The following is a 24,726-nucleotide window of genomic DNA, read 5'->3' on the forward strand; positions in this document are numbered from 1 at the left end:
GACAGTCAGCATGGCTTTGTGAAGGGCAGATCGTGCCTAACAAGCCTGATGGAGTTCTTTGAGGGGGTGACCAGGCATATAGATGAGGGTAGTGCAGAGGATGTGATCTACCTGGATTTTAGTAAGGCATTTGACAAGGTTCCACATGGTAGGCTTATTCAGAAAGTCAGAAGGCATGGGATCCAGGGAAGTTTGGCCAGGTGGATTCAGAATTGGCTTGCCTGCAGAAGGCAGAGGGTTGTGGTGGAGGGAGTACATTCAGATTGGAGGGTTGTGACTAGTGGTGTCCCACAAGGATCTGTTCTGGGACCTCTACTTTTTGTGATTTTTATTAACGACCTGGATGTGGGGGTAGAATGGTGGGTTGGCAAGTTTGCAGACGACACAAAGGTTGGTGGTGTTGTAGATAGTGTAGAGGATTGTTGAAGATTGCAGCGAGACATTGATAGGATGCAGAAGTGGGCTGAGAAGTGGCAGATGGAGTTCAACCCGGAGAAGTGTGAGGTGGTACACTTTGGAAGGACAAACTCCAAGGCAGAGTACAAAGTAAATGGCAGGATACTTGGTAGTGTGGAGGAGCAGAGGGATCTGGGGGTTCATGTCACAAGATCCCTGAAAGTTGCCTCACAGGTAGATAGGGTAGTTAAGAAAGCTTATGGAGTGTTAGCTTTCATAAGTCGAGGGATAGAGTTTAAGAGACGCGATGTAATGATGCAGCTCTATAAAACTCTAGTTAGGCCACACTTGGAGTACTGTGTCCAGTTCTGGTCGCCTCACTATAGGAAGGATGTGGAAGCATTGGAAAGGGTACAGAGTAGATTTACCAGGATGCTGCCTGGTTTAGAGAGTATGGATTATGATCAGAGATTAAGGGAGCTAGGGCTTTACTCTTTGGAGAGAAGGAGGATGAGAGGAGACGTGATAGAGGTGTACAAGATATTAAGAGGAATAGACAGAGTGGACAGCCAGTGCCTCTTCCCCAGGGCACCACTGCTCAGTACAAGAGGACATGGCTTTAAGGTAAGGGGAGGGAAGTTCAATGGGGATATTAGAGGAAGGTTTTTCACTCAGAGAGTGGTTGGTGTGTGGAGTGCACTGCCTGAGTCAGTGGTGGAGGCAGATACACTGGTGAAGTTTAAGATACTACTAGACAAGTATATGAAGGAATTTAAGGTGGGGGGTTATATGTGAGGCAGGGTTTGAGGGTCAGCACAACATTGTGGGCCAAAGGGCCTGTAATGTGCTGTACTGTTCTATGTTCTTTGTTTAAGCACTGTGTAACAGCCGCACAAGTACTTGCATGTGACACTAGTTAGAAACTGTTCAGCAACAGTCTCCTGTCTCAGTGTCTCAAATAAATGACGGAAATCACGGCTATTTTCTCAATTTGATTTTGTTCTTTAAGAGTTGTCCCAAATAAGTGGCTGCCCGATTAGCCGATGGCCCAATTAAACCGGAATCCACTGTAGATGAGAAGCTGATTAAATAATTCCCTTTGCTGAGGTTCGTCAAAAATGGATACGTGGCCAGGATGCTCAGAGTACTTTGCTACGTTAGACTGAATAGTTAATATGCTCACTGAAAGTGTCTCATTCAGAAGGTAGTACAATGTTGTATTAGGATTTGGAATGGGGTTTTGGGTAGGGTAGATGGGCAGTGCCCCAGTAATATGAGAGTATCGTGGCCGCGGCTGATGCTTTAGTGTTCTGTGTTGATGACACTGTTGGCTCTGTGTGTGCTACGGTGCAGCAGCAACATGGATGGCTGCAGTTTCTGGGGTTTCTTCATTGGGTATTGACCAACATCCCACTAATCCTTACTTTTCTCATTTGCAGGTGTGTGAAATTATTGAAAGCCCTCTCTTCCTGAAGTTAAACCCCATGACAAAACACACTGATGTAAGTAAGCAGCATTACTGGACTTGATAAGACCATAAGATATACGAGCAGAATTAGGCCATTTGGCCCATCAAGTCTGCTCTGCCATTTCATTATGGCTAATCTAGTTTTCCTCTCAGCCCCATTCTCCTGCCTAACCCCCCCCATCCCTTCATGCTATGACTAATCAAGAATTTATCAACCTCTATCTTAAATATACATTAAGACTTTGCCTCCACAGCTGCATATGGCAACAAATTCCACAGAGTCACTTCTTTCTGGCTAAAGAAATTCCTCCTCATCTTCGTTCTAAAAGGACACCACTCTATTCTGAGGCTGTGTCCTCTGGTCTTAGACACTCCCACCATGGGAATCATCCTCTCCACATCCACTCTATCATGGCATTTCACCATTCAATAGATTTTAATGAGGTCCCCCCTCATTCTTCTGAATTCTAGTGAATATAGGCCCAGAGCTATCAAACACTCTCGTATGACAAACCAATCAATCCTGGAATCATTTTTGTGAACCTTCTTTGAACCCTCTCCTGTTTCAACATCTTTGCTTTCAACTGTACAGTCTGATCTTTATTAAGTTCCTCTGTACAATTTTCCAGTTCAGGTGTATTGTTGTACCAAGCATTATAAAATCAAATTGTGCCATTTTATTGGTTAAATCTCATTGGTCAGTTATACAGACTCCTATTAATTCCATCCCCCTTTGTTCTACTTGTTATATGGGGCATTGGTGGTATCACATCTCAAGTATTGGGTGACATGTTTATCAAAAGATATAAATGTGTTGGAAGCAGTTCAGAGAAGGTTTTCCAGACTAGTTGTCTGATGAGGAAACATTAAATAACGAGGTTTGTATCCACTGGAGTTCAGGAAAGTGAGAGAGAATTTCTTTGAAATGCTCAATGTCTAGACGGTTCTTGCCAAGATGTGGACAAGATATTTCTTTTAATAGGAGAATCTGTAACCTTTTATTTCAGCTGATGCAGTCCCTATAAATTAATCAGAATGCATAAATTAATTTGAAAACCTGCTACCAAAACCTTGCATTAATTTAAGTTTGAGATTTGGCCAACCTGTTTTGAGCAAGCACATTGTTTTAACGTGTGCTTGTTAGTGTCTTTGTTCCTTCTTTAGTTGTGAATTCAGGGAGATGTAGCTATAAATGCAGAATTCTGAAGTCAGCAGTTCCCACAAGCAGTAAATTAGATGAAATAAAAGAATAGTCATTGCTTTTGCAATCAGATGAAACAGAAGAATTGGCTTAACATTAGCTTTGTGGCCTTTTTGTAAACTAATAGATGAATTAATATTTCAATTAGATGTTCTGCTTTAAACCCCGACCACACTCATCCTTTCTTCATCCATACTATCCTCGGTCCTGTGCTTCTACATGTGCATTGAGCCCTACCTTGCCATCATCTCTGTCCAGCCCTCCATTATTTCTGCGCTTCTTTCATTTTCCTTCAGTTAAGCACTGGGAAAATCAAAGCCTCTCTACAATGATCACAGATTTCGTGCTCTTGCCACCAATTACCTCTACTCTTATTGTCTTGAGTGAATGCAAAGACCTGTTCTGTTTGATCCCTCCTGAGGTCCTGATAACATATTCTCCCTGACACAAAGTCCACTAGTATTGTTGTACAACCACGCTCTATCCATGGCAGTGGGCACTAGTGCTTCTGCCACCTCCTGAATGCAAGTATTCCAGCAATTTGCTGGCTGGTCTCCTCTACCAAAACCTGCAGGTTTGTCTCTATCCAGGCAGCATTGCGATATTTCAATTTTAAGACTTGTGCATTCCTCTCTGGCTGTGGCCTTCCCTATCTCTGTAACCTCATTCCCCTTACATCGTACATCTCTTTCCTCCATTTGAAAGGTTCATTTATTATCAAAGTACGCATCCATGTACAACTCAGAGATTAGTCGTCTCCAGATAGCCATGAAACAAAGCAAGAACATGAAAGTAGTTCAGGAGAAAAACATCAAACCCACCCCCTCAAAAAAAGAACAGCAACGTGATCATCAACTCCAACGCCCCTCCCCCACAAAAAATGCAGCAAGAATGTTGACCCCCCCTCCTCCACACAAAGCACAACGTAAGAGTAGTTTTATGTAGTCGTAGAGCAATGCAGCACAGAAACTGACCCTTCAGCCCAACCAGTCCCTGCGGACCACAGTGCTCACCCAGCTAGTCTGAATCTGTGTTCTGCTCATATCCCTCTCAGGCCCTCCCCATCCAAGTGCTTCTTAAATGATACTATTGTACCTGCCTCAACTACTTCCTCTGATATCTCCTTCCATATACTCACCACCCTCTGCGTAGAGAACTAGCCTCTCTGGTCCCTTTTCTATCTTTCCCCTCTCACCCTAAACATACCTCCTAGTTTTGCACTCCTCTTGCCTGGGGAAAAGACTGCTGCCATCCTTATTTAATGCCCCTCATAATTTAAAATATTTCTATAAGGTGTTAAAAATGATCATGCTTCTTAATTTTCTTATTCCAAGGAATATAGGGCCTAGCCAACCTTTTCCTCAAGTCCTGGAAACATCCCTGTAATTCTTAGCTGCATCCTTTCCAGTTTAACTATGTTATTCCAATAACAGAGGGACCAAAACTATACACAGTACTCCAGGCAACTTGTACAATTGCATCATAATGTCCCAACTCCTGTACAAAGTACCGCACTGATGAAGACTAAGGCTGTTTTCTTCACCATACTAGCTACCTGAGATGCCTTGAAGATTCAAGTTTATTTGACACATGAACATTAAAACATATAGTGAAATGCGTTGTTTGCATTAACAACCAGCACACTGCTTGCAAGAGTCTCTACACATTCCAGTGCCAACATAGCATGCCCCACAGTGCTTGGCAGAACAACACAGAACACAACTAGCCACAAATAAGAAAGCAACCAAATATTTGCCTTCATTTTCAAGCTAACTTGGAATAGTGAAATGTCATTGAACTCAGCTGGGGAAAAGTAAATCTCCTCTTAACACATCACCCTTGCTCTTCTACTGAGGCCAGCATGGTAGCATGATGGTTAGCATATCGTTTTATAGCGCTGGTGATTGGTTCAATTCCTGCCACTGTCTGTAAGGAGTTTGTATGTTCCCTCTGTGACCGTGTGTATTTCCTTCAAGTGCTCCTGCTTCTCCCCACATTCCAAGCTAGTACAGGTTTGGGTTAATAAGTTGTGGGCATGCTGTGTTGGTGCTTGAAGCTTGGCAACACTTGTGAGCTCCCCCAGCATAACCCTGGTCTTGGTCGTTAACACAAATGGTTTCAATATTTTGATTTATGTGTGACAAGCAAAGTTAATCTTTTCCATTTAAATGTGAATATACGTATGTAACCACAGATGCTGCTCATTACAGCAGTTTGTAATAGAAACAGAACCCCTGTTAATATTTTATATCTGAAATTTGCCAGGAGTAAAACGATAGCCAGCTTGTTTCAGGGCACGATGTGCTGTTATGCACATCTTTTTTTGGTGAAGAAGTTAGTAATACTTGTTGGGAATTTATAGAAATGGTGATAATGAAAATGTGATCGGTAATCTGTTTGCAGTTTTTGCCCAGGCTCTGGGAGTGAATTGAGGCTTTGAGCAGGGAAATTTAGTTAAATTGCTAAAATGCATAAAAGGATTCTCAATGCAAATTCAATCAGGTTAATGTGAAGTAAGTTAGGTTCTTGACTTTATTTTGTTTACTCTTTTTTATAAACTCTGTATCTTGGTATTTCAGACTTATTATTTATTGCTATTTGTTTATATCTGCATTTGCACAGTTTGTTATCCATTTATCCTATTTACAGTTACTGTTCTATAATAAATTTTAATAATTTTTGATACTAAATTTTACTTTGAACTTGAAATAGAACTCAGTAAGAAACCATTTTGATTTCTTGAAATAGTTCAATAAACAGTCATTAATTCAATTTTCTGTCTGTCTGGACTGGTTACTTTGGTTATTTCTGATATACAGATTGCCTTATTTTTGAAGCCCCCTACCGTACTGTTTACACCTTTGGGTCAGATTCATGAAGAGCTACAGCATGGGAACAGGCCCTTCAGTCCACTGAATCCATCAAACACCCATTTACACCAATCCTATTCTCTTCTATTTTATTCTTCCCATATTCCCAACAGATTCCACTGCTCGTCTATACACTAGCGACAATTTATGGTGACTAGTTGACCTACCAGTGCATGTGAATTTGGAATGTGGGAGGAAACCAGAGCACCTGGTGGCTGGAATCGTCAGGGACACTCAAAGAATGTATGGACTTCATGCAGACGGTCTTGGCAATCAGGGTTGAACCTGGGTCACTGGAGCTGGGAGGGAGAGATTTGCACCCCTGTTTCTGGTTTGAAACCAACACCAAACGTGGTGGCAAATGGGCTGAACAATGCATAGTCAGTGCATGGTTTCTAATATATTACCAAATGAGGTATATTGCAGCAAAGCAAGAATTACATCTGTACAGAGATGGCATAATAACCCTGTTTCAATTTTGTATTTCAAAACATTTTACAACCATTTTGCCATTCATAATTGTTTTTGAAATAGAGACAAATCCAACCACCTGTGTGTGCAGAGGAGCCTCCACGAGCACACTCTCCATAGTTCTGTGTTTGTTCAAATTGTTTAAGGCACCAACATTCTCGTCCTGTCACACAGACATACCAGACACCTTCTATCAGCACTGCCCACATCCTGCTGCCTTGGAAGAAGGAAAGTCACCAGCCCAGCCCCCCCAGCAAAGAGTGGGATGAAGTACATCAGTAGTGATTAGATGGGGCTATATTTCTTTAAAAAACTTGAAGCTCATGGAAGGATTGGAAAGGAATGAAGCGAAGGGGGTTTTGGAAAACAGAATTAAAAGTAGTGAATGTTTGATTCCTGTGAACCCAGGAGGAAGCTAGCTTTGATATTTCAGCAGGTAATTGCAGGAAATACAAAACACACCAGATTGAAAATTGGAAACATGTGTCTGTTATAAGGGACCACAGTTTGATTTTGCCTTGTAACATTTAATTGTGAAATATTTGGCTGCAGAAAAAAGATTAATAACAAATTTCTGGCATCTGATATTTTGTCTTATATTGCAGCTTCCAGTTAGTGTTTATGAGTCGGTTATCGATATCATCGCTGGAGAGGTATGTAAGTTAATTAGCTTCGGTTTTCATTCTGTCTTTGGATGCTGTAATGTGCCCAGTCTATCTGATTCTGTTACCCGGTGTAACGTCTCCTCCTGGTAGTGCAATTCTGTACTCCACACTACAAGCTTCCTCCATGGGGTGCTGTCGCCGACTTTATGCAATCAGCATAAAATCAGTGATTTGATGTTGAGATTACTTTTACACTGGAGACCTAAAAGACAACAAACGCTGGAATCTGGAGCAAAAAGACACTGCTGGAGGAACTCAGCAGATCAGGCAGCATCTGTGGAAGGGGAAATGGACAGTCAACATTTCAGATTGGGATCTGTGCAGAGTGTGTCTTGATCCAAAATGCTGACTACCCATTTCCCTTTCCTACAGATGCTGCCTGACCCACTGAGTTCCTCAAATGTTATGTAGGTGACATTCCAGGGCTGTGCAGTGGATCAGTGTGCACAAGTGGAGGGAAACACCTCGGCAGAGTGGAAGGCGTGGCCCTGATCACTCCAGATATTGGGAGGAATGGGGATTGGATGATTTTTACATAAAGAGGAAGCTTAGTCATAGGTGAAGCTTTTCTCTTTAGTGGAGAGAAGGGAACTGGTGAATGGGCTCTGGTGAGCTCAGCCCCCACCCCAGCCAGACTGAGCAGAGGACTGCTGGCAGGGTCTCCCTGAGCCAGGGACCATCTGTCTGAAAAACACGGGCGTTGCCCTGATTGGGGGCAACAGAGGTTGTCTGTTGGCACACAGGTGCCAAGATTCTGAGCTGCACTGGAGCTCTGTAATGCAGCAGACCTGTTAACTCCTACTGTGCAGTCAAGAGACATGGAGAGTTGCCAATTAGTGCAGTCCTTTGTCTTCTTACTGGAAAATAAACAGTTAAATACTTCTCCAACTTCCACTGGTGGGTCAGACATCTACACCCAATTGTTATGAATTCTGTACCATACTTAATAAGTTTTCAAATGAGAGTCCAGTCTCTGCTTTAGTGACTCATTCCCTTCGTGACTGCTCGACCAGCGGGAGGACTTTCTAATTATTGGCATCTGATTGTTAATCTCAGTGGAAAATAGGAAACACAAGCCACCAAGCCTGTTGCATATTTTTAGGCCAGGAGCAACCACTTTATCACTGATTAACCATCCCAAGCTTTTATGCTGTACCCTTCGATTCCTGTCTGTGTGTATGTATGCTTTGATTCCCCTAAGGTACCTATTTCACCCCTTCCCTGTCGTGTGCTATAGACCTTTGTGTAATACACCTAACCATCCATTCTGTCATTGATACAATATGAAGAGAAGAGCTCCAGTATGTTGAGGCAGCCTCTACTCATTTGGTGTTTAATACAGAAGAGGGCTTTTTAGCCTTGTGCCTAAACCACCTCTTTGCAGATGGAAAGTGAACAACTCTCCATCACCCTCCCCTTTCCCCATATCCACTGTTTCCCCATTGCTCTGCACTAGTCTAACTGCCACACTCCTCCCTGCATATCCAAAGCTAATATCTTCCCGTAGTCCTGGACAATCCCATCTAGTCCCATTGTCAGCGTATCATCTGCAACATCAGTACCCCACCACCTGTGTGTGGAGTGCCAAAGCACTGTTTGCCTGGTGGTGGAGGGGGTTTGTGTGTTTGACCTGCACCGAGGTTGCAGTCATCCTGTTAGTTATGGCTCACATGAAGATAACTCCTCGTACAGCAGCAGTGGCCTTCTTGAACTCAACTCTTTTCATTCTGGCCTGTTACAGTGTTCACTGGGGTGCACTTCAAGTGGCAACTCAAAGGTACTCTACTGATTCAAACATGCTCCACCAATTTATAGTATCTGTGATAAATAGGTACATGTGGATTTCATAATTTCATAATAATTCATCGCACATCTGCTTTTCTCTACAGTATTTAATGATTGTTTTATTTAATGCCCTTTAAACCGTGTCCACTATTGACCTGTTTCCCCAACATTCCTTTCCGGTCTGTTTGCCACATTGACAGTATTATTGGAACAGGTTTATTATTGTCACACGTACTGGGACTTGTTTTGCATAATGTTCATACAGAACAGATCATTGTTCAGATTGAACAAGGTAAAACAATAACAATGCAGAATAAAGTACAACAGCTACAGAGAAAATGCAGTGCAGGTAAGCAGTAAGGTGCAAGATCATAAGGTAGATTGTAGGACAAGAGTTCATCTTACCATAGCAGAGCAATATTTAATAGTCTTACAACAGCGGGATAATGTACAACATCATATTACTAACACTTTTCATTTCCGTGGGGGGTGGAGGGGGGAGAGACCAGACTCCACCCCATCCACGCTGCTGACTGTTCCCTGCCCTCTCTTCCACCCTGCCGATTGCTCCCTCCCCCGGGTCACGGCGTGACCGGGCTCCCACTGGCTACGCTGCCACCGATTCCCTGTACTCACTGCTCTCTCTGTTCACCAGGCCACGGTGCTGTTTGCCGAGCTGACTTACACACTTGCCACCGAGGAAGCCGAGCGCATCGGGGTGGATCACGTAGCACGGATGACAGCGACCGGCACAGGGGAGAGCTCCACAGGCAAGATTTCCAATAGGCATTGAGGGCAGTCCTCGAGGGTTGGGATGAAGGGCATCAGATGCCATGGAGTGGGAGGTGTCTCTAGGGTGGGTGGTTTGTTTGGGGGAGGTCTCCTGGGAGCTGGGGGTGGAGGGTGTCATCTCCAGGATGGAGAGGGTGACAGCTGTTGGACGGAAGTGGAATTGAGGGGGTGTCCCAAGTTCTGGGAGTGGAATGGAGGATGGTGAGTTCCCAGGGGATGCAGGTGAGATGGAGGGTGAGGAGTCCACAGGGAACAGGGGTGGATGGAGTGGGGGAGACCTTTGACGATTGGGGATGGAGGTTTGGGAGTCCCCAGCATGAGGGGAGATGGAGGGCGTAGTTTCTGGGATAGCTGGTTGATGAAGAGGGGAGAGGGATGATCTCCGGGATGGGTGGTGAATGGAAGGTGTGAGGGGAGATAGGGTGGATGAGGTGGTTTGAGGATAGTGCCTGTGAGTACGTGTGACAGTTCATTGGGGGGGGGGGGGGTGCTGCTATCAAACTCCTGTTTAGAAAACATTTGGCTACAAGGACACTGATCCCCTCACCTTGACCTTTGCCCTCAGCCCCTCACCCCATCAACTTCACCCCTCATTCAATGATTTCAATGATAGCTCATTTCTCATCCCCTGGCTAAATCTGCCAAACTCTCTTCATGGTGAGTGAAGGAATTGTCTCCCAGCTGAAGACACAGATCCCCACCGTGGGGAGGGAGCAGAGATTGTGTAACACCTCTAGTCCTGTCTCATCTGTCTGGCTCCCCACCTTCCTCAGCCCTTCTACTTCCAGATCTTTCCTTAGCAGATGAATCCCAGGTTCTGGGAGTTCCTAGGAATATCTTTGTCAGTTGTTCCACATTCTGCCTATTGGCCCTGATGACTTGAGCATTCATTATATAATGGTTTAATGTTCTTTGTGTTAAATGGAGCTTTTGGGAAATAAATGTCACCTCCTCCTGGCCCCAGTCCCACATATCTTGTAGCATCCACTCTGTGTCTGATCGAACCCTCCACCTAGACTCTGCCAGTCTGAATTCCCTGTTCTCTTCCTGTTACAGTGGCTGAACATCTCATTGCTCAGCACAGTGCCATCAAAATGCTGCATAGTCGAGTCCGTGTCATCCTGGAGTACGTCAAAGCTGTGGAGTCAGGTAGGAGATGGAGCTCCCAACTGGCACTCTCTAGGGACTGAAAACAAGACAGGGGAACTTTAGAAACTCGTTTCAGTCCTGACCTGCCATGCTATCTGCATGGAGTTCTCATGTCCTCCCATTGACCACCTATATCCCACGTAAGGGCACTAAGGGTAATTGGTTATTGTCGATGTCTTTATGTGTCATTGAGGAGGGGGAAAGAGTTGAGATCTGTCAGAGACAGCCCCTTCAGCTCACAGCTTACATGTTGCCCTGTTTTCCCCATTTACATGAATCCTATTTCCCCACATCAAGTCCTTATCCTCTATGCCTTGCCTATTTAAGTGTCTAAATACATATTAAAGATTAGACCTGATTCCACCACCTCCTTTTGTGGTATGTTCCAGATTATCTCCCAGTATGTGTTTTAAATAAAATTACCCATCAGATCCCCTTTGTGGTCTCTGTATTGCTACCAAGTCCTGTGTCCAAAATATTAAATATCGAATATTAATTGCCCAATAGTAAAATCTTAAATTCGGCAATGCCAAATCACCTTCCTTTTTAGACTTAACCATATAACAATTACAGCACGGAAACAGGCCATCTCGGCCCTTCTAGTCCGTGCTGAACGCTTACTCTCACCTAGTCCCACTGGCCTGCACTCAGCCCATAACCCTCTATTGCTCCGGGATGGGACCCGGAGCGATAGAGCAGTGAAAGAAGTGCATGGAGTAAAGCCAGATCTAACATATAGAGAGGCTTTGAGGAAAGAGAAGCAGAATAAATGGTGTAAAGGTAGTAAGGTAGAAGGGCTAAAGTGTGTGTACTTCAATGCAAGAAGCATCAGGAACAAAGGTGATGAACTGAGAAGGGTCCTGACGAAGGGTCTCGGCCCAAAACGTCGACAGTGCTTCTCCCTATAGAAGCTGCCTGGCCTGCTGTGTTCTACCAGCATTTTGTGTGTGTTGTTGTTTGAATTTCCAGCATCTGCAGATTTCCTCGTGTTTGCTGATGAACTGAGAGCTTGGATACATACATGGAATTATGATGTAGTGGCCGTTACGGAGACTTGGCTGGCACCAGGGCAGGAATGGATTCTCAATATTCCTGGATTTCATTGCTTTAAAAGGGATGGGGGGGGGGGGGAGGAGGGGTGGCATTACTGGTCAAGGATACGATCACAGCTGCAGATAGGGTGGGTAATGTAGCAGGATCCTCTTTTGAGTCAGTATGGATGGAAGTCAGGAACAGGAAGGGAGCAGTTAGTCTACTGGGGGTATTCTGTAAGCCCCCTGGTAGCAGCAGAGATACCAAGGAGCAGATTGGGAGGCAGATTTTGGAAAGGTGCAAAGATAACAGGGTTGTTATCATGGGTGACTTTAACTTCCCTAATATTGATTGGCACTTGATTAGTTCCAAGGGTTTAGATGGGGCAGAGTTTGTTAAGTGTGTCCAGGATGGATTCCTGTCATAGTATATTGACAGGCCGACTAGGGTGAATGCTATACTAGATCTAGTATTTGGTAACGAACCGGGTCAGGTCACAGATCTGTCAGTGGGTGAGCATCTGGGGGACAGTGATCACCGCTCCCTGACCTTTAGCATTATCATAGAAAAGGATAGAATCAGAGAGGACAGGAAAATTTTTAATTGGAGAAAGGGCAAATTATGAGGCTATAAGGCTAGAACTTGCGGGTGTGAATCGGGATGATGTTTTTGCAGGGAAATGTACTATAGACATGTGGTCAATGTTTAAGGATCTCTTGCAGGATGTTAGGGATAAATTTGTCCCGGTGAGGAAGATAAAGAATGGTAGGGTGAAGGAACCATGGGTGACAAGTGAAGTGGAAAATCTAGTCAGGTGGAAGAAGGCAGCATACATGAGGTTTAGGAAGCAAGGATCAGATGGGTCTATTGAGGAATATAGGGTAGCAAGAAAGGAGCTTAAGAAGGGGCTGAGAAGAGCAAGAAGGGGGCATGAGAAGGCCTTGGTGAGTAGGGTAAAGGAGAACCCCAAGGCATTCTTCAATTATGTGAAGAACAAAAGGATGACGGGAGTGAGTGAAGGTAGGACCGATTAGAGATAAAAGTGGGAAGATGTGCCTGGAAGCTGTGGAAGTGAGCGAGGTCCTCAATGAATACTTCTCTTCAGTATTCATCACTGAGAGGGAACTTGATGAGGGTGAGGACAATATGAGTGAGGTTGATGTTCTGGAGCATGTTGATATTAAGGGAGAGGAGGTGTTAGAGTTGTTAAAATACATTAGGATGGATAAGTCCCCGGGGCCTGATGGAATATTCCCCAGGCTGCTCCATGAGGCAAGGGAAGAGATTGCTGAACCTCTAGCTAGGATCTTTATGTCCTTGTTGTCCACGGGAATAGTACTGGAGGATTGGAGGGAGGCAAATGTTGTCCCCTTGTTCAAAAAAGGTAGTAGAGATAGTCCGGGTAATTATAGACCAGTGAGCCTTACGTCTGTGGTGGGAAAGCTGTTGGAAAAGATTCTTAGAGATAGGATCTATGGGCCTTTAGAGAATCATGGTCTGATCAGGGACAGTCAGCATGGCTTTGTGAAGGGCAGATCGTGCCTAACAAGCCTGATAGAGTTCTTTGAGGAGGTGACCAGGCATATAGATGAGGGTAGTGCAGTGGATGTGATCTACCTGGATTTTAGTAAGGCATTTGACAAGGTTCCACATGGTAGGCTTATTCAGAAAGTCAGAAGGCATGGGATCCAGGGAAGTTTGGCCAGGTGGATTCAGAATTGGCTTCCCTGCAGAAGGCAGAGGGTCGCGGTGGTGGGAGTACATTCAGACTGGAGGGTTGTGACTAGTGGTGTCCCACAAGGATCTGTTCTGGGACCTCTATTTTTTGTGATTTTTATTAATGACCTAGATGTGAGGGTAGAAGGGTGGGTTGGCAAGTTTGCAGACGACACAAAGGTTGGTGGTGTTGTAGATAGTGTAGAGGATTGTCGAAGATTCCAGAGAGACATTGATAGGATGCAGAAGTGGGCTGAGAAGTGGCAGATGGAGTTCAACCCGGAGAAGTGTGAGGTGGTACACTTTGGAAGGACAAACTCCAAGGCAGAGTACAAAGTAAATGGCAGGATACTTGGTAGTGTGGAGGAGCAGAGGGATCTGGGGGTACATGTCCACAGATCCCTGAAAGTTGCCTCACAGGTAGATAGGGTAGTTAAGAAAGCTTATGGGGTGTTAGCTTTCATAAGTCGAGGGATAGGGTTTAAGAGACGTGATGTAATGATGCAGCTCTATAAAACCCTAGTTAGGCCACACTTGGAGTACTGTGTCCAGTTCTGGTCGCCTCACCATAGGAAGGATGTGGAAGCATTAGAAAGGGTACAGAGGAGATTTACCAGGATGCTGCCTGGTTTAGAGAGTATGGATTATGATCAGAGATTAAGGGAGCTAGGGCTTTACTCTTTGGAGAGAAGGAGGATGAGAGGAGACGTGATAGAGGTGTACAAGATATTAAGAGGAATAGACAGAGTAGACAGCCAGTGCCTCCTCCCCAGGGCACCACTGCTCAGTACAAGAGGACATGGCTTTAAGGTAATGGGAGGGAAGTTCAAGGGGGATATTAGAGGAAGGTTTTTCACTCAGAGAGTGGTTGGTGCGTGGAATGCACCGCCTGAGTCATTGGTGGAGGCAGATACACTAGTGAAGCTTAAGAGTCTACTAGACAGGTGTATGGAGGAATTTAAGGTGGGGGTTTATATGTGAGGCAGGATTTGAGGGTCAGCACAACATTGTGGGCCGAAGGGCCTGTAATGTGCTGTACAATTCTATGTTCTATGTTCATTCCTTTCCTGTCCATATACCTATCCAATTTTACTTTAAATGACAATACCAAACCTGCCTCTACCACTTCTACTGGAAGCTCGTTCCACACAGCTACCACTCTCTGAGTAAAGAAATTCCCCCTCATGTTACCCTTAAACTTTTGCCCCCTAACTCTCAACTCATGTCCTCTTGTTTGAATCTCCCCTACTCTCAATGGAAAAAGCCTATCCACGTCAACTCTATCTATCCCCCTCATGATTTTAAATACCTCTATCAAGTCCCCCCTCAACCTTCTACGCTCCAAAGAATAAAGACGTAACTTGTTCAATCTTTCCCTGTAACTTAGGTGCTGAAACCCAGGTAACATTCTAGTAAATCTTCTCTGTACTCTATTTTGTTGACATCTTTCCTATAATTCAGTGACCAGAACTGTATACAATACTCCAAATTCGGCGTTACCAATGCCTTGTACAATTTTAACATTACATCCCAACTCCTATACTCAATGCTCTGATTTATAAAGGCCAGCATACCAAAAGCTTTCTTCACCACCCTATCCACATGAGATTCCACCTTCAGGGAGCTATGCACCATTATTCCTAGATCACTCTGTTCTACTGCATTCTTCAATGCCCTACCATTTACCATGTAGGTCCTATTTGGATTATTCCTACTAAAGTGTAGCACCACTCCATCTGCCATCGTTCAGCCCACTCTTCTAACTGGCCTAAATCTCTCTGCAAACTTTGAAAACCTACTTCATTATCCACAACGCCACCTACCTTAGTATCATCTGCATACTTACTAATCCAATTTACCACCCCATCATCCAGATCATTAATGTATATGACAAACAACATTGGACCCAGTACAGATCCCTGAGGTACACCACTAGTCACCGGCCTCCAACCTGACAAACAGTTATCCACCACTACTCTCTGGCATCTCCCATCCACCCACTGTTGAATCCATTTTACTACTTCAATATTAATACCTAATGATTGAACCTTCCTAACTAACCTTCCGTGTGGAACCTTGTCAAAGGCCTTACTGAAGTCCATATAGACAACATCCACTGCTTTACCCTCGTCAACTTTCCTCGTAACCTCTTCAAAAAAATTCAATAAGATTTGTCAAACATGACCTTCCACGCACAAATCCATGTTGACTATTCCTAATCAGACCCTGTCTATCCAGATAATTATATATACCATCTCTAAGAATACTTTCCTATAATTTACCCACCACTGACGTCAAACTGACAGGCCTATAATTGTTAGGTTTACTCTTAGAACCCTTTTTAAACTATGGAACCACATGAGCAATATGCCAGTCCTCCAGCACAATCCCCATTTCTAATGACATTTGAAATATTTCTGTCAGAACCCCTGCTATTTCTACACTAACCTCCCTCAAGGTCCTAGGGAATATCCTGTCAGAACCTGGAGATTTATCCACTTTTATGTTCCTTAGAAGCGCCAGTACTTCCTCCTCTTTAATTGTCATAGTTTCCATAACTTACCTACTTGTTTCCCTTACCTTACCCAATTCAATATGCTTCTCCTTAGTGAATACCAAAGAAAAGAAATTATTCAAAATCTCCCCCATCTCTTTCAGCTCCACACATAGCTGTCCACTCTGATTCTCTAAGGGACCAATTTTATCCCTCACTATCCTTTTACTATTAATATCACTGTAGAAACCCTTCAGATTTATTTTCACCTTACTTGCCAAAGCAACCTCGTATTTTCTTTTAGCTTTTCTAATTTCTTTCTTAAGATTCTTCTTACATTCTTTATATTCCTCGAGCACCTCATTTACTCCATGCTGCCTATATTTATTGTAGATATCTCTCTTTTTCCTAACCAAGTTTCCAATATCCCTTGAAAACCATGGCTCTCTCAAACTTTTAACCTTTCCTTTCAACCTAACAGGAACATAAAGACTCTGTACCCTCAAAATTTCACCTTTAAATGACCGCCATTTCTCTATTACATCCTTCCCATAAAACAAATTGTCCCAATCCACTCCTAAATCCTTTCGCATCTCCTCAAAGTTAGCCTTTCTCCAATCAAAAATCTCAACCCTGGGTCCAGTCCTATCCTTCTCCGTAATTATATTGAAACTAATAGCATTGTGATCACTGGACCTGAGGTGCTCCCCAACACATACCTCCGTCACCTGACCTATCTCATTCCCTAACAGCAGATCCAACACTGCCCCTTCTCTAGTTGGTACCTCTATGTATTGCTGCAAAAAACTACCCTGCACACATTTTACAAACTCCAAACCATCCAACCCTTTTACAGTATGGGCTTCCCAGTCTATGTGTGGAAAATTAAAATCTCCCACAAACACAACCCTGTTCTTACTACAAATATCTGCTATCTCCTTGCAAATTTGCTCCTCCAATTCTTGCTCCCCATTAGGTGGTCTATAATACACCCCTATAAGTGTTACTACACCTTTCCCATTCCTCAATTCCATCAAATAGCCTCCCTTGATGAGCCGTCTAATCTATCCTGCCAGAGCACCGCTGTAATATTTTCTCTGACAAGCAACGCAACACCTCCCCCTCTTGTCCCTCCGATTCTATCACACCTGAAGCAACGAAATCCAGGAATATTTAGTTTCTAAACTTCTGTAAATATTTTTTACTTAATCTAGGATTTTTATTCTGCCATATATACAAAGAAATTTTAGAGTCAATAATGTCAAGAAAGGATTTAGAAATAAAAATTGGTAACGCTTGAAATAAGTATAAAAATTTAGGTAGAATAATCATCTTAGCAGCATTGATTCGACCAACCAATGATAGAGACAATGGGGACCATTTAGTAAACAGTTGTTTAACTTGATCAATTAAAGGTAAAAAATTAACCTTAAATAAGAAACACAAAGTATACTGCAGATGCTGTGGTCAAATCAAGATGTACGAACAAGCTGGATGAACTCAGCAGGTCGGGCAGCATCCATTGAAATGAACAGTCAATGTTTCGGGCCGAGACCCTTCTTCAGGACTGAAGAAGGAGGGGGCAGGGACCCTATAAAGAAAGTGGGGAGAGGGTGGAAGATGCCAGGTGAAAAACCAATCAGAGGAGAGATCAAGGGGTGGGGGAGGGGAAGCAGGGAGGGGATAGGCAGGAAAGGTGAAGAAGGAATGTAAGGGGAAAGCACTATGGGTAGTAGAAGAAGGCAGAATCATGAGAGAGGTTATAGGCAGCTGGAGGAGGAGGCAGAGTGAAAGTGGGATGGTGGAAGGGAGAGGGAGGGAATTACCGGAAGTTGGAGAATTCAGTGTTCTTACCAAGGGGCTGGAGTCTACCCAGACAGTATATTTTGAGTTAATTTGCTCCTCCAACCTGAGTTTGGCCTCATCATGGCAGTAGAGGAGGCCATGTATGGACATATCCCAATGGGAATGTGAAGCAGAGTTGAAGTGGGTGGCAACCGGGAGATCCTGTCTGTTGTTGTGGACGGAGCGGAGGTGCTCGACGAAGCGGTCCCCCAATCTGCGTCGGGTCTCACCGATGTAGAGGAGGCCGCACCGGGAGCACCGGATGTAATAGATTACCCCAACAGACTCACAAGTGAAGTGTTGCCTCACCTGGAAGGACTGTTTGGGGCCCTGAATGGTGGTAAGAGATGAGGTGTAGGGACAGGTGTAGCATTTACGCTTGCAGGGTTGCAACTGCTCCCAGGACGAGGCTTTCCGTTCCAGGACATCTCAAATGTCCTCTTTCTTTAAGGATCGTGATTTCCCTTCTGCCATCATCAATGATGCCCTCACCCGCATCTCCTCCATTTCCCGCACTTCAGCTCTCACCCCATCCTCCCGTCACCACAACAGGGACCGAGTTCCCCTTGCCCTCACCTATCACCCCACCAGCCTCCGGATCCAGCATATTATCCTCCGCAACTTCTGCCACCTTCAACAGGACTCCACCACTAAGCACATCTTTCCCTCTCTACCCCTCTCTGCTTTTCGCAGGGATCATTCCCTCCGTGACCCCAATACCCCTTTTTGATATCAACGTGCCCTAGAATATTAGTATTTCCTTCACTATTCACAAAGAGAAGGACATGGGTTAATGGCATCTGTGAAGGGAAATGGACAATCATCATTTTGGGTCAAGACCTTTCATTTGAAACTTGGTGGATTGGGTTCATCGTAACTGAAGTTAGTGGTGGGGGGGGGGGGCATTATTTTGACTGAAGTTGACCAGTGATGTTCCACAAGGACCAGGACTGGGACCTACAGCTGTTCTCCCTGCCCCTTCAGAATATTTGATACCTGCTCCCAAACATCCCTGATACTGGTATTAGGGAGACAACACACAATTCTTCAGTTCTCTTAGCCACAAAAAGTCTGTGTGTTCCCCTCCCCAACTACAGCCCGTCTAGACGTTCCCTCCTCTCTCCATCAGAGCAAATCCTGGTGGCAGACAGGTAGCTGCTACTTTCCTCTGAGGCTCTTTCCACCCCCCCCCCCCCAACAGTATCAAACCGGTATGCCCATTTGAGAAGGGTATGCGGTTGATTTTTGTGTTGGTTTATGATTGTCACAAGTACCAAGATACAGTGAAAAGCTTGTCCTGTGCATATAGGATTCTGATGTTTTTGATCCAAGGTTCTTTTAGAAGTTAGGAAAAAGGCACAAAACTTGTTGCTTCACAATCATTTTATTAAGTGTTGATAGAACAAAGGAAAGTTGAACAGGCAGTGACAGAGGTGCACTAAGTGAAGAGGAAGCTAAAATCAAAATGCTACCACGGAACAGATCTTTATACCACAAAGATAAGGAAAATTCCATTCTAATTCATAGATAAGAATTAACCAATTAGAAAGATGTTGTTCAAATACTGCAGTACCAAGTTAATGGATTAGAAAACACTTATTCAAATGATGCAGTGCAAAGAAGCTCCCAGAGCTTTCCAGGATTATTCTTTGTATTGAGGCATATTAAACTTTTATATGCAAATAAGAATCACCTAAAATATAAGCAGATAATTAATTGTTAAATTGCAAAAAAAATAACAATTAAATAATCAAATCTAAGAATTATACAGTCAGATCCAACGAGTATCTGTTCATGGAATGACCACAGGAGTCCTGCACTACCTGCCTATCCTTATCTCCCCTTTTTGCAGTCACCCATTTCCTTAGGCCTGCAAGATGATCAACTTGCTCACTGTATGACCTACCACACACTCTGCACCCCAGATAGTGATATAGAAGTACAGCACAGAATGTTCTGAAATGTAACCTGTCTATTTCACTCACAGATGCTGCCTGCTCTGCAGTTTCTCCAACAGTTAGTATTTTGCTCTAGATTCCAGAAACTGCATTTTCTTGCGAAAGCCTTATTTGATTCCCATTCTCTCTTCTCACCAAAACCCAGACTTTGCACTTATCAGCAACTCTTCAACTCACAGAATGGCCACCCCTGACTCTACCCGGTGCTCCATTTATACTTCCCCCTTGACAGTCCCACAGCTTCTGCCACACTCGTCGCCTCTGACACTTCCCTTGGTGTAGGTGGAAATGTGTGAGGGAGTATCAAGTAGGGAAATATGGACCATACACTCTCAATGGGCTTAAAACGTGCTTGTGGCTTTGGGTTAGTAGTTAGCCCAGGACGGGTATGGAGGCGTGTGTGCAGGCTGCAGCCTCGGCTGGTTGGCTGTTTGTTTGTCAGTGACTCTTTTCATGTTGTTGACAGGTGAAGTGCCATTTAACCATGAAATTCTGCGAGAGGCCTATGCTTTGTGTCACCGGCTGCCAGTCCTCAGCACAGACAAATTCAAGACAGACTTCTATGATGTAAGTCCAAGTTAGTTGTTCAGCTCACTGCCCAGGGAACCTGACTGCTTCATGTCTCAACCACTTCACAAAGAGACACTCACAATTTTACCCACGGAAAGGCGGGGAGCTCCTGGCTCCTGTCAGACGCCCACCCAAAGTCTTAGGCTGTACAGAAATGGTAAACTAATGGCTCAGGTTTGCTCTGTTGTGATCCCGGCTACTTTCCTGCCTGTTCTTTGTAATCCTTAACTCCCCAACTGTCCAGATTTATAGAGCCAGCTCAGAAACGGGCTTTTCAGCCCAACTCATTCTTACCAGCCAAGGTGCATTCCTGAGCTAGTTCGGTTTGGCTGCATTTGAACCACATCCCTCTAAACGTCCTTCCCATCAACCTGTCCAAATGTCTTTTATATGTCATGACTGTTACCCCTTCTACCATTTCCTGTGGTTGCCTGCTCTGCATTCCTACCATGCTCTGAGGGGTGGGGGGGGGGGGGGTAGAGAAGATTCTCAGGCCCACCAAACTTTTCCCCTTAAACCTCAGGTCTGACCCACCCTGGGAAATAAACTGATCATCCACCTTATCCATGCCTCTCATGATCCAGCTAATCCAATCACTCCTCCTAACTCAGCCCTCCAGTCTTGGCAACATTCTTGTAAACCTTTTCTGGACCCTCTCTACATCCTAACTACTTCCTTTGCCTTATGACAATCAGACTGTACAGAATACTCCAGGTGTGGTTTCACCAGTATCTTGTATAGCTGTAATATGACATCCCAGCTCTTGTATTCAAGGCCTTAGCTGATGAAGGCCAGCATGCCAAGTCCTGCCTTCACCCTGTCTACCTGTTTCGACACTTCCAGGAAACTACGTAGATGCAAGACAGAGAGACTTAAAAGCACAGCACTCCCAGAACCCTTCCTCTCACTTTCTAAGTCCTGATCTGGTTTAACATCCCAAAGTGCATTCTTCACATTTGCCTGAATTAATCCCACCAGCGATTCTTTAACCCGTTATCCCAGTGATCTAGATCCTGTTGTAACCAAAAACAACCTCCTTCACTGTATACCACACCACCTATTTTGGTGTCATCAGCAAACTTACTGATGGTGCCACCAACATTCTCAGGAGCCTCTATAGCATTGTTGAATCATTTCATCCCAAGGAAAACCATCCATGGCCCTGTGATTTCCAAACACTCCCTCCCTCCTCACTCTATCCTGTGTACCTGCCGACACTCCAAAGCCCTGCTACTCTGTGACCTGCAGTTCCCCAGTTCAAAAGGATTAAATACTTGTTTTCAAATGTTTCCCTTGTACCTAGCATCTTCTTCTCTGCCTATTTTTACCTTGTGTCAAATGTTTGGTTCTCTACCCTGTGTTCAGTGGCTAACTGAGTTGCTTGTGAAGCTAGCACCAAGTTGTGTTTTTGTTTTGGGAGAGCAATAGTGGTGGCAGGCAGGTAGGTATGCACCATTCCCCAAGTATGCCTCCCCGGTTAACGTAGAACATTACAGCATAGTACAGGCCCTTCAGCCCACAATGTTGTGCCAACCTATTAACCTACTCTAAGATCAACTTAACCCTTCCCTCCTACACATAACCCTCCATTTCTCTATCATCCATGTGCCAAGTGTTTCTTAAATGCCCCTATTGTATTTGCCTCTACCACCAAGCCTGGCAGCACGTTCCATACACCCACCATACTATGTATATTAAAAAAATATATCTGATATTCCCCTCCCCCCATACTTCCCTCCAAGCACCTTGTTCCATCTTGGAAAAAAGTCTCCGGCTATCCACTCAGTCTGTGCCTCTATCTTGTATACTCAGTCTATGCCTCTAGCTTGGACACCTCTCGTCCTCCTTTGCTCCAGGGAGAAAAGCACTAGCTTGCTCAGCCTGTCTTCATAAGACATGCCCTCTAATCTGGGGAGCATCCAGATAAAAATTTGCACCCTCTCTAAAGCTTCCATGTCCTTCCTATAAAAAGGTGACCACAATATTCCAAATATGGTCTAACCAGGGTTTTATAGAGCTTTAACATTACCTCACAGCTCTTGAACTGAATCCCCCAACTAATGAAGGCTAACACACCATAACCTATCAACTTATGCTGCAACTTTAAGGGATTTATGAACTTGGACCTCAAGATCCCTCCATTCCTTCACATTGCTATGATTCCTGCCAATAACCTATTCTGCCTTCAAATTCACCCTTACAAGGTTAACATTTGCTCTCTCCCTCAGCAATGTAATGACGTGGGATTGATGGCTTACCTGGGCACCATTACCAAAACCTGCAACACCATGAACCAGTTTGTGAACAAGTTCAACATCCTGTACGACCGCCAGGGCATTGGCCGCCGAATGCGAGGTCTCTTCTTCTGATTTGCTGAGCAGGGCTGGACCCCCAGAACTGTTGTTGGGATTGTTTGACAGCTGAACGTGACTGTATCCAGTGGAGATTCCCCGCCGCGTCTCCAAGCCCCTCCTGTACTCCCGCCCCCTCCGGGATGTTAGAGTTGGGATTATACCCCTGACTGCCTGATGCTATTTGCCAGGTTTTGCCCTCTCTGGGCTTACTGCTTTCCTGTCGGTGGTTATTGAAACCTGACATTGTGTTTGTACTGTGAGTCTGTGTGTCTGATGTTACCCCTGGGAAGCAGGATTGCAGACAAGTGTGACACAGCCAGGCCCCATGCAGGAGAAATAAAGTTTCAAAAGTTGTATGTGCCTGCTCTGGATGTGCTGACAATCCCCTCAATTCAGACCAGTTTCACCTGTTCTTTCATCCCGCTGGAATTCACTTGTCCACCCTCATCTTTCATTTCTTTAGCGTCATAAGCACAGCAAAAGGACCTTTGGCCTGACTGGTTCATTCCAACCACGATTTCCATCTAGGTAGACTCATCAGGGTGATTGATAAGTTTGTGGCCTATGGTAGAAGGAGATGAGTTATTAACTTCAAACTTTTTGCATGATCACTCAGAGTTGAACTGCACGTGCGTGTAACGAGAGCTGTATACCTCATCTCCTACCTTGGGCCACAAGCTTATCAATCACCCCTGCTGTGGACACTTTCTGGAGGTCCAAGATCCGTGTGTTCCACGACCACTGGACTAAGTGTGTAAATGTAGGAGGGGACTATGTTGAAAAACAAATGTGCTAGGTTTTCTAAAATTGACTCCTTCTACCTTAGGCCATGAACTTATCAATCACCCCTCGTATTTAGTAATGCTGTGCGGAATAAGCCCTTCCAGCCCTTTGAGCTGTGCCACCCCAACAGCCCATGGCAGCCCCAATTTAACCCACCTGGTACGGACTATGGGAAGAAACCAGTGCCCCTGGGGAAAACCCATTCATTCCACAGGGAGGATGTGCAGACTCCTTATAGACGACGCCAGAACTGAACTCTAACTCCCCAAACTGTAATGGAGTAGCTCTAATTGCTATATTACCATAGCACCCACTGTAAAAACAGAGAATAAGTATTTATTCAGGACCTCGTATCTTGTCATGCTCCACAAAATTTTTAAAAGTTTTTGAGGGGCCCCATAAACTCCTTAGTTCCTCTTTTCCCCTTAATATACAGTTAAAATCTCTCTATTCTCCTGAATCCTCTCATCATCCAGCCTGCCCTAATCCTGCCAACCACCCATCAGCTCGTGAACAGGCCTGGGATGGATGGCCTTTTCTCGAGACTGGAGCACAGAACTCCCAGCTAGCTGTTCCTGGGTTTGAAGTGGTTTGGTTGAGGCTCGATCCTTGCACGTGTGAGGCAGTGAATGGTGGGGTGGGGATGCAATGACAACGGTCCTGGGAAAGGTAGCAGTGTTCAGTAAACAGAGTGCATGTCCTGCAGCTGCTGGGAGCATGAAGTATCTGGATGATGCAAGATGTATCCAGAGGAAACCTGAATCATGAGCAGGCTATGGACCAGGTGGGGTAAAGAAGATTTGTGCAAGATGTCCTTAATGGTCAGAATGGACATGCTGGGGCAAAGGCCCTCTTTCTCCGAACATGATTCAGTGACACACAAGCTTTTCATGCAGTTGCTGGGTCTGTATTGGTTCGTACCACTACCTTTAAAGAGCACTGATACCCAAGCACAATCTCCGACAATGGGAGTGTCATAGTTAAGCTGGTAATGTGGAGACCTGAGTTTAAAATCCCACATATCAACTACAGAATTTAAATGTAGTTAATTGGGAAAAAGCATCTAGCTAGTCTTAGGAATCACCATAAAATCGGTCCAACGGGTCCATATGGGCGATCTGACCTCTTCTTGTTTAAAAACCCTTGAGATTCACCCTGCCCTCTGGGCAGAAAACCT

The 24,726-nt window shown here is 44.5% G+C and overlaps 1 protein-coding gene across 1 annotated transcript in view; it reads left to right on the forward strand.

The window, feature by feature from the left end:
- Nucleotides 1-23,120, forward strand: part of cops6 (COP9 signalosome subunit 6) — a 39,402-nt gene extending 16,282 nt beyond the window's left edge. Inside the window, exons 5-10 of the mRNA XM_073052052.1 lie at nucleotides 1,836-1,898; nucleotides 7,012-7,059; nucleotides 9,512-9,626; nucleotides 10,705-10,797; nucleotides 20,309-20,409; nucleotides 22,641-23,120. Of these exons, the coding sequence (XP_072908153.1) occupies nucleotides 1,836-1,898; nucleotides 7,012-7,059; nucleotides 9,512-9,626; nucleotides 10,705-10,797; nucleotides 20,309-20,409; nucleotides 22,641-22,781 (561 nt within the window). The 3' untranslated portion in view covers nucleotides 22,782-23,120. The remainder of the gene's footprint in view (nucleotides 1-1,835; nucleotides 1,899-7,011; nucleotides 7,060-9,511; nucleotides 9,627-10,704; nucleotides 10,798-20,308; nucleotides 20,410-22,640) is intronic.
- The last annotated feature ends 1,606 nt before the right edge of the window (nucleotides 23,121-24,726 follow it).

This window comes from Hemitrygon akajei, chromosome 7 (assembly GCF_048418815.1).
Source record: "Hemitrygon akajei chromosome 7, sHemAka1.3, whole genome shotgun sequence".
Lineage (NCBI taxonomy): Eukaryota > Metazoa > Chordata > Chondrichthyes > Myliobatiformes > Dasyatidae > Hemitrygon > Hemitrygon akajei.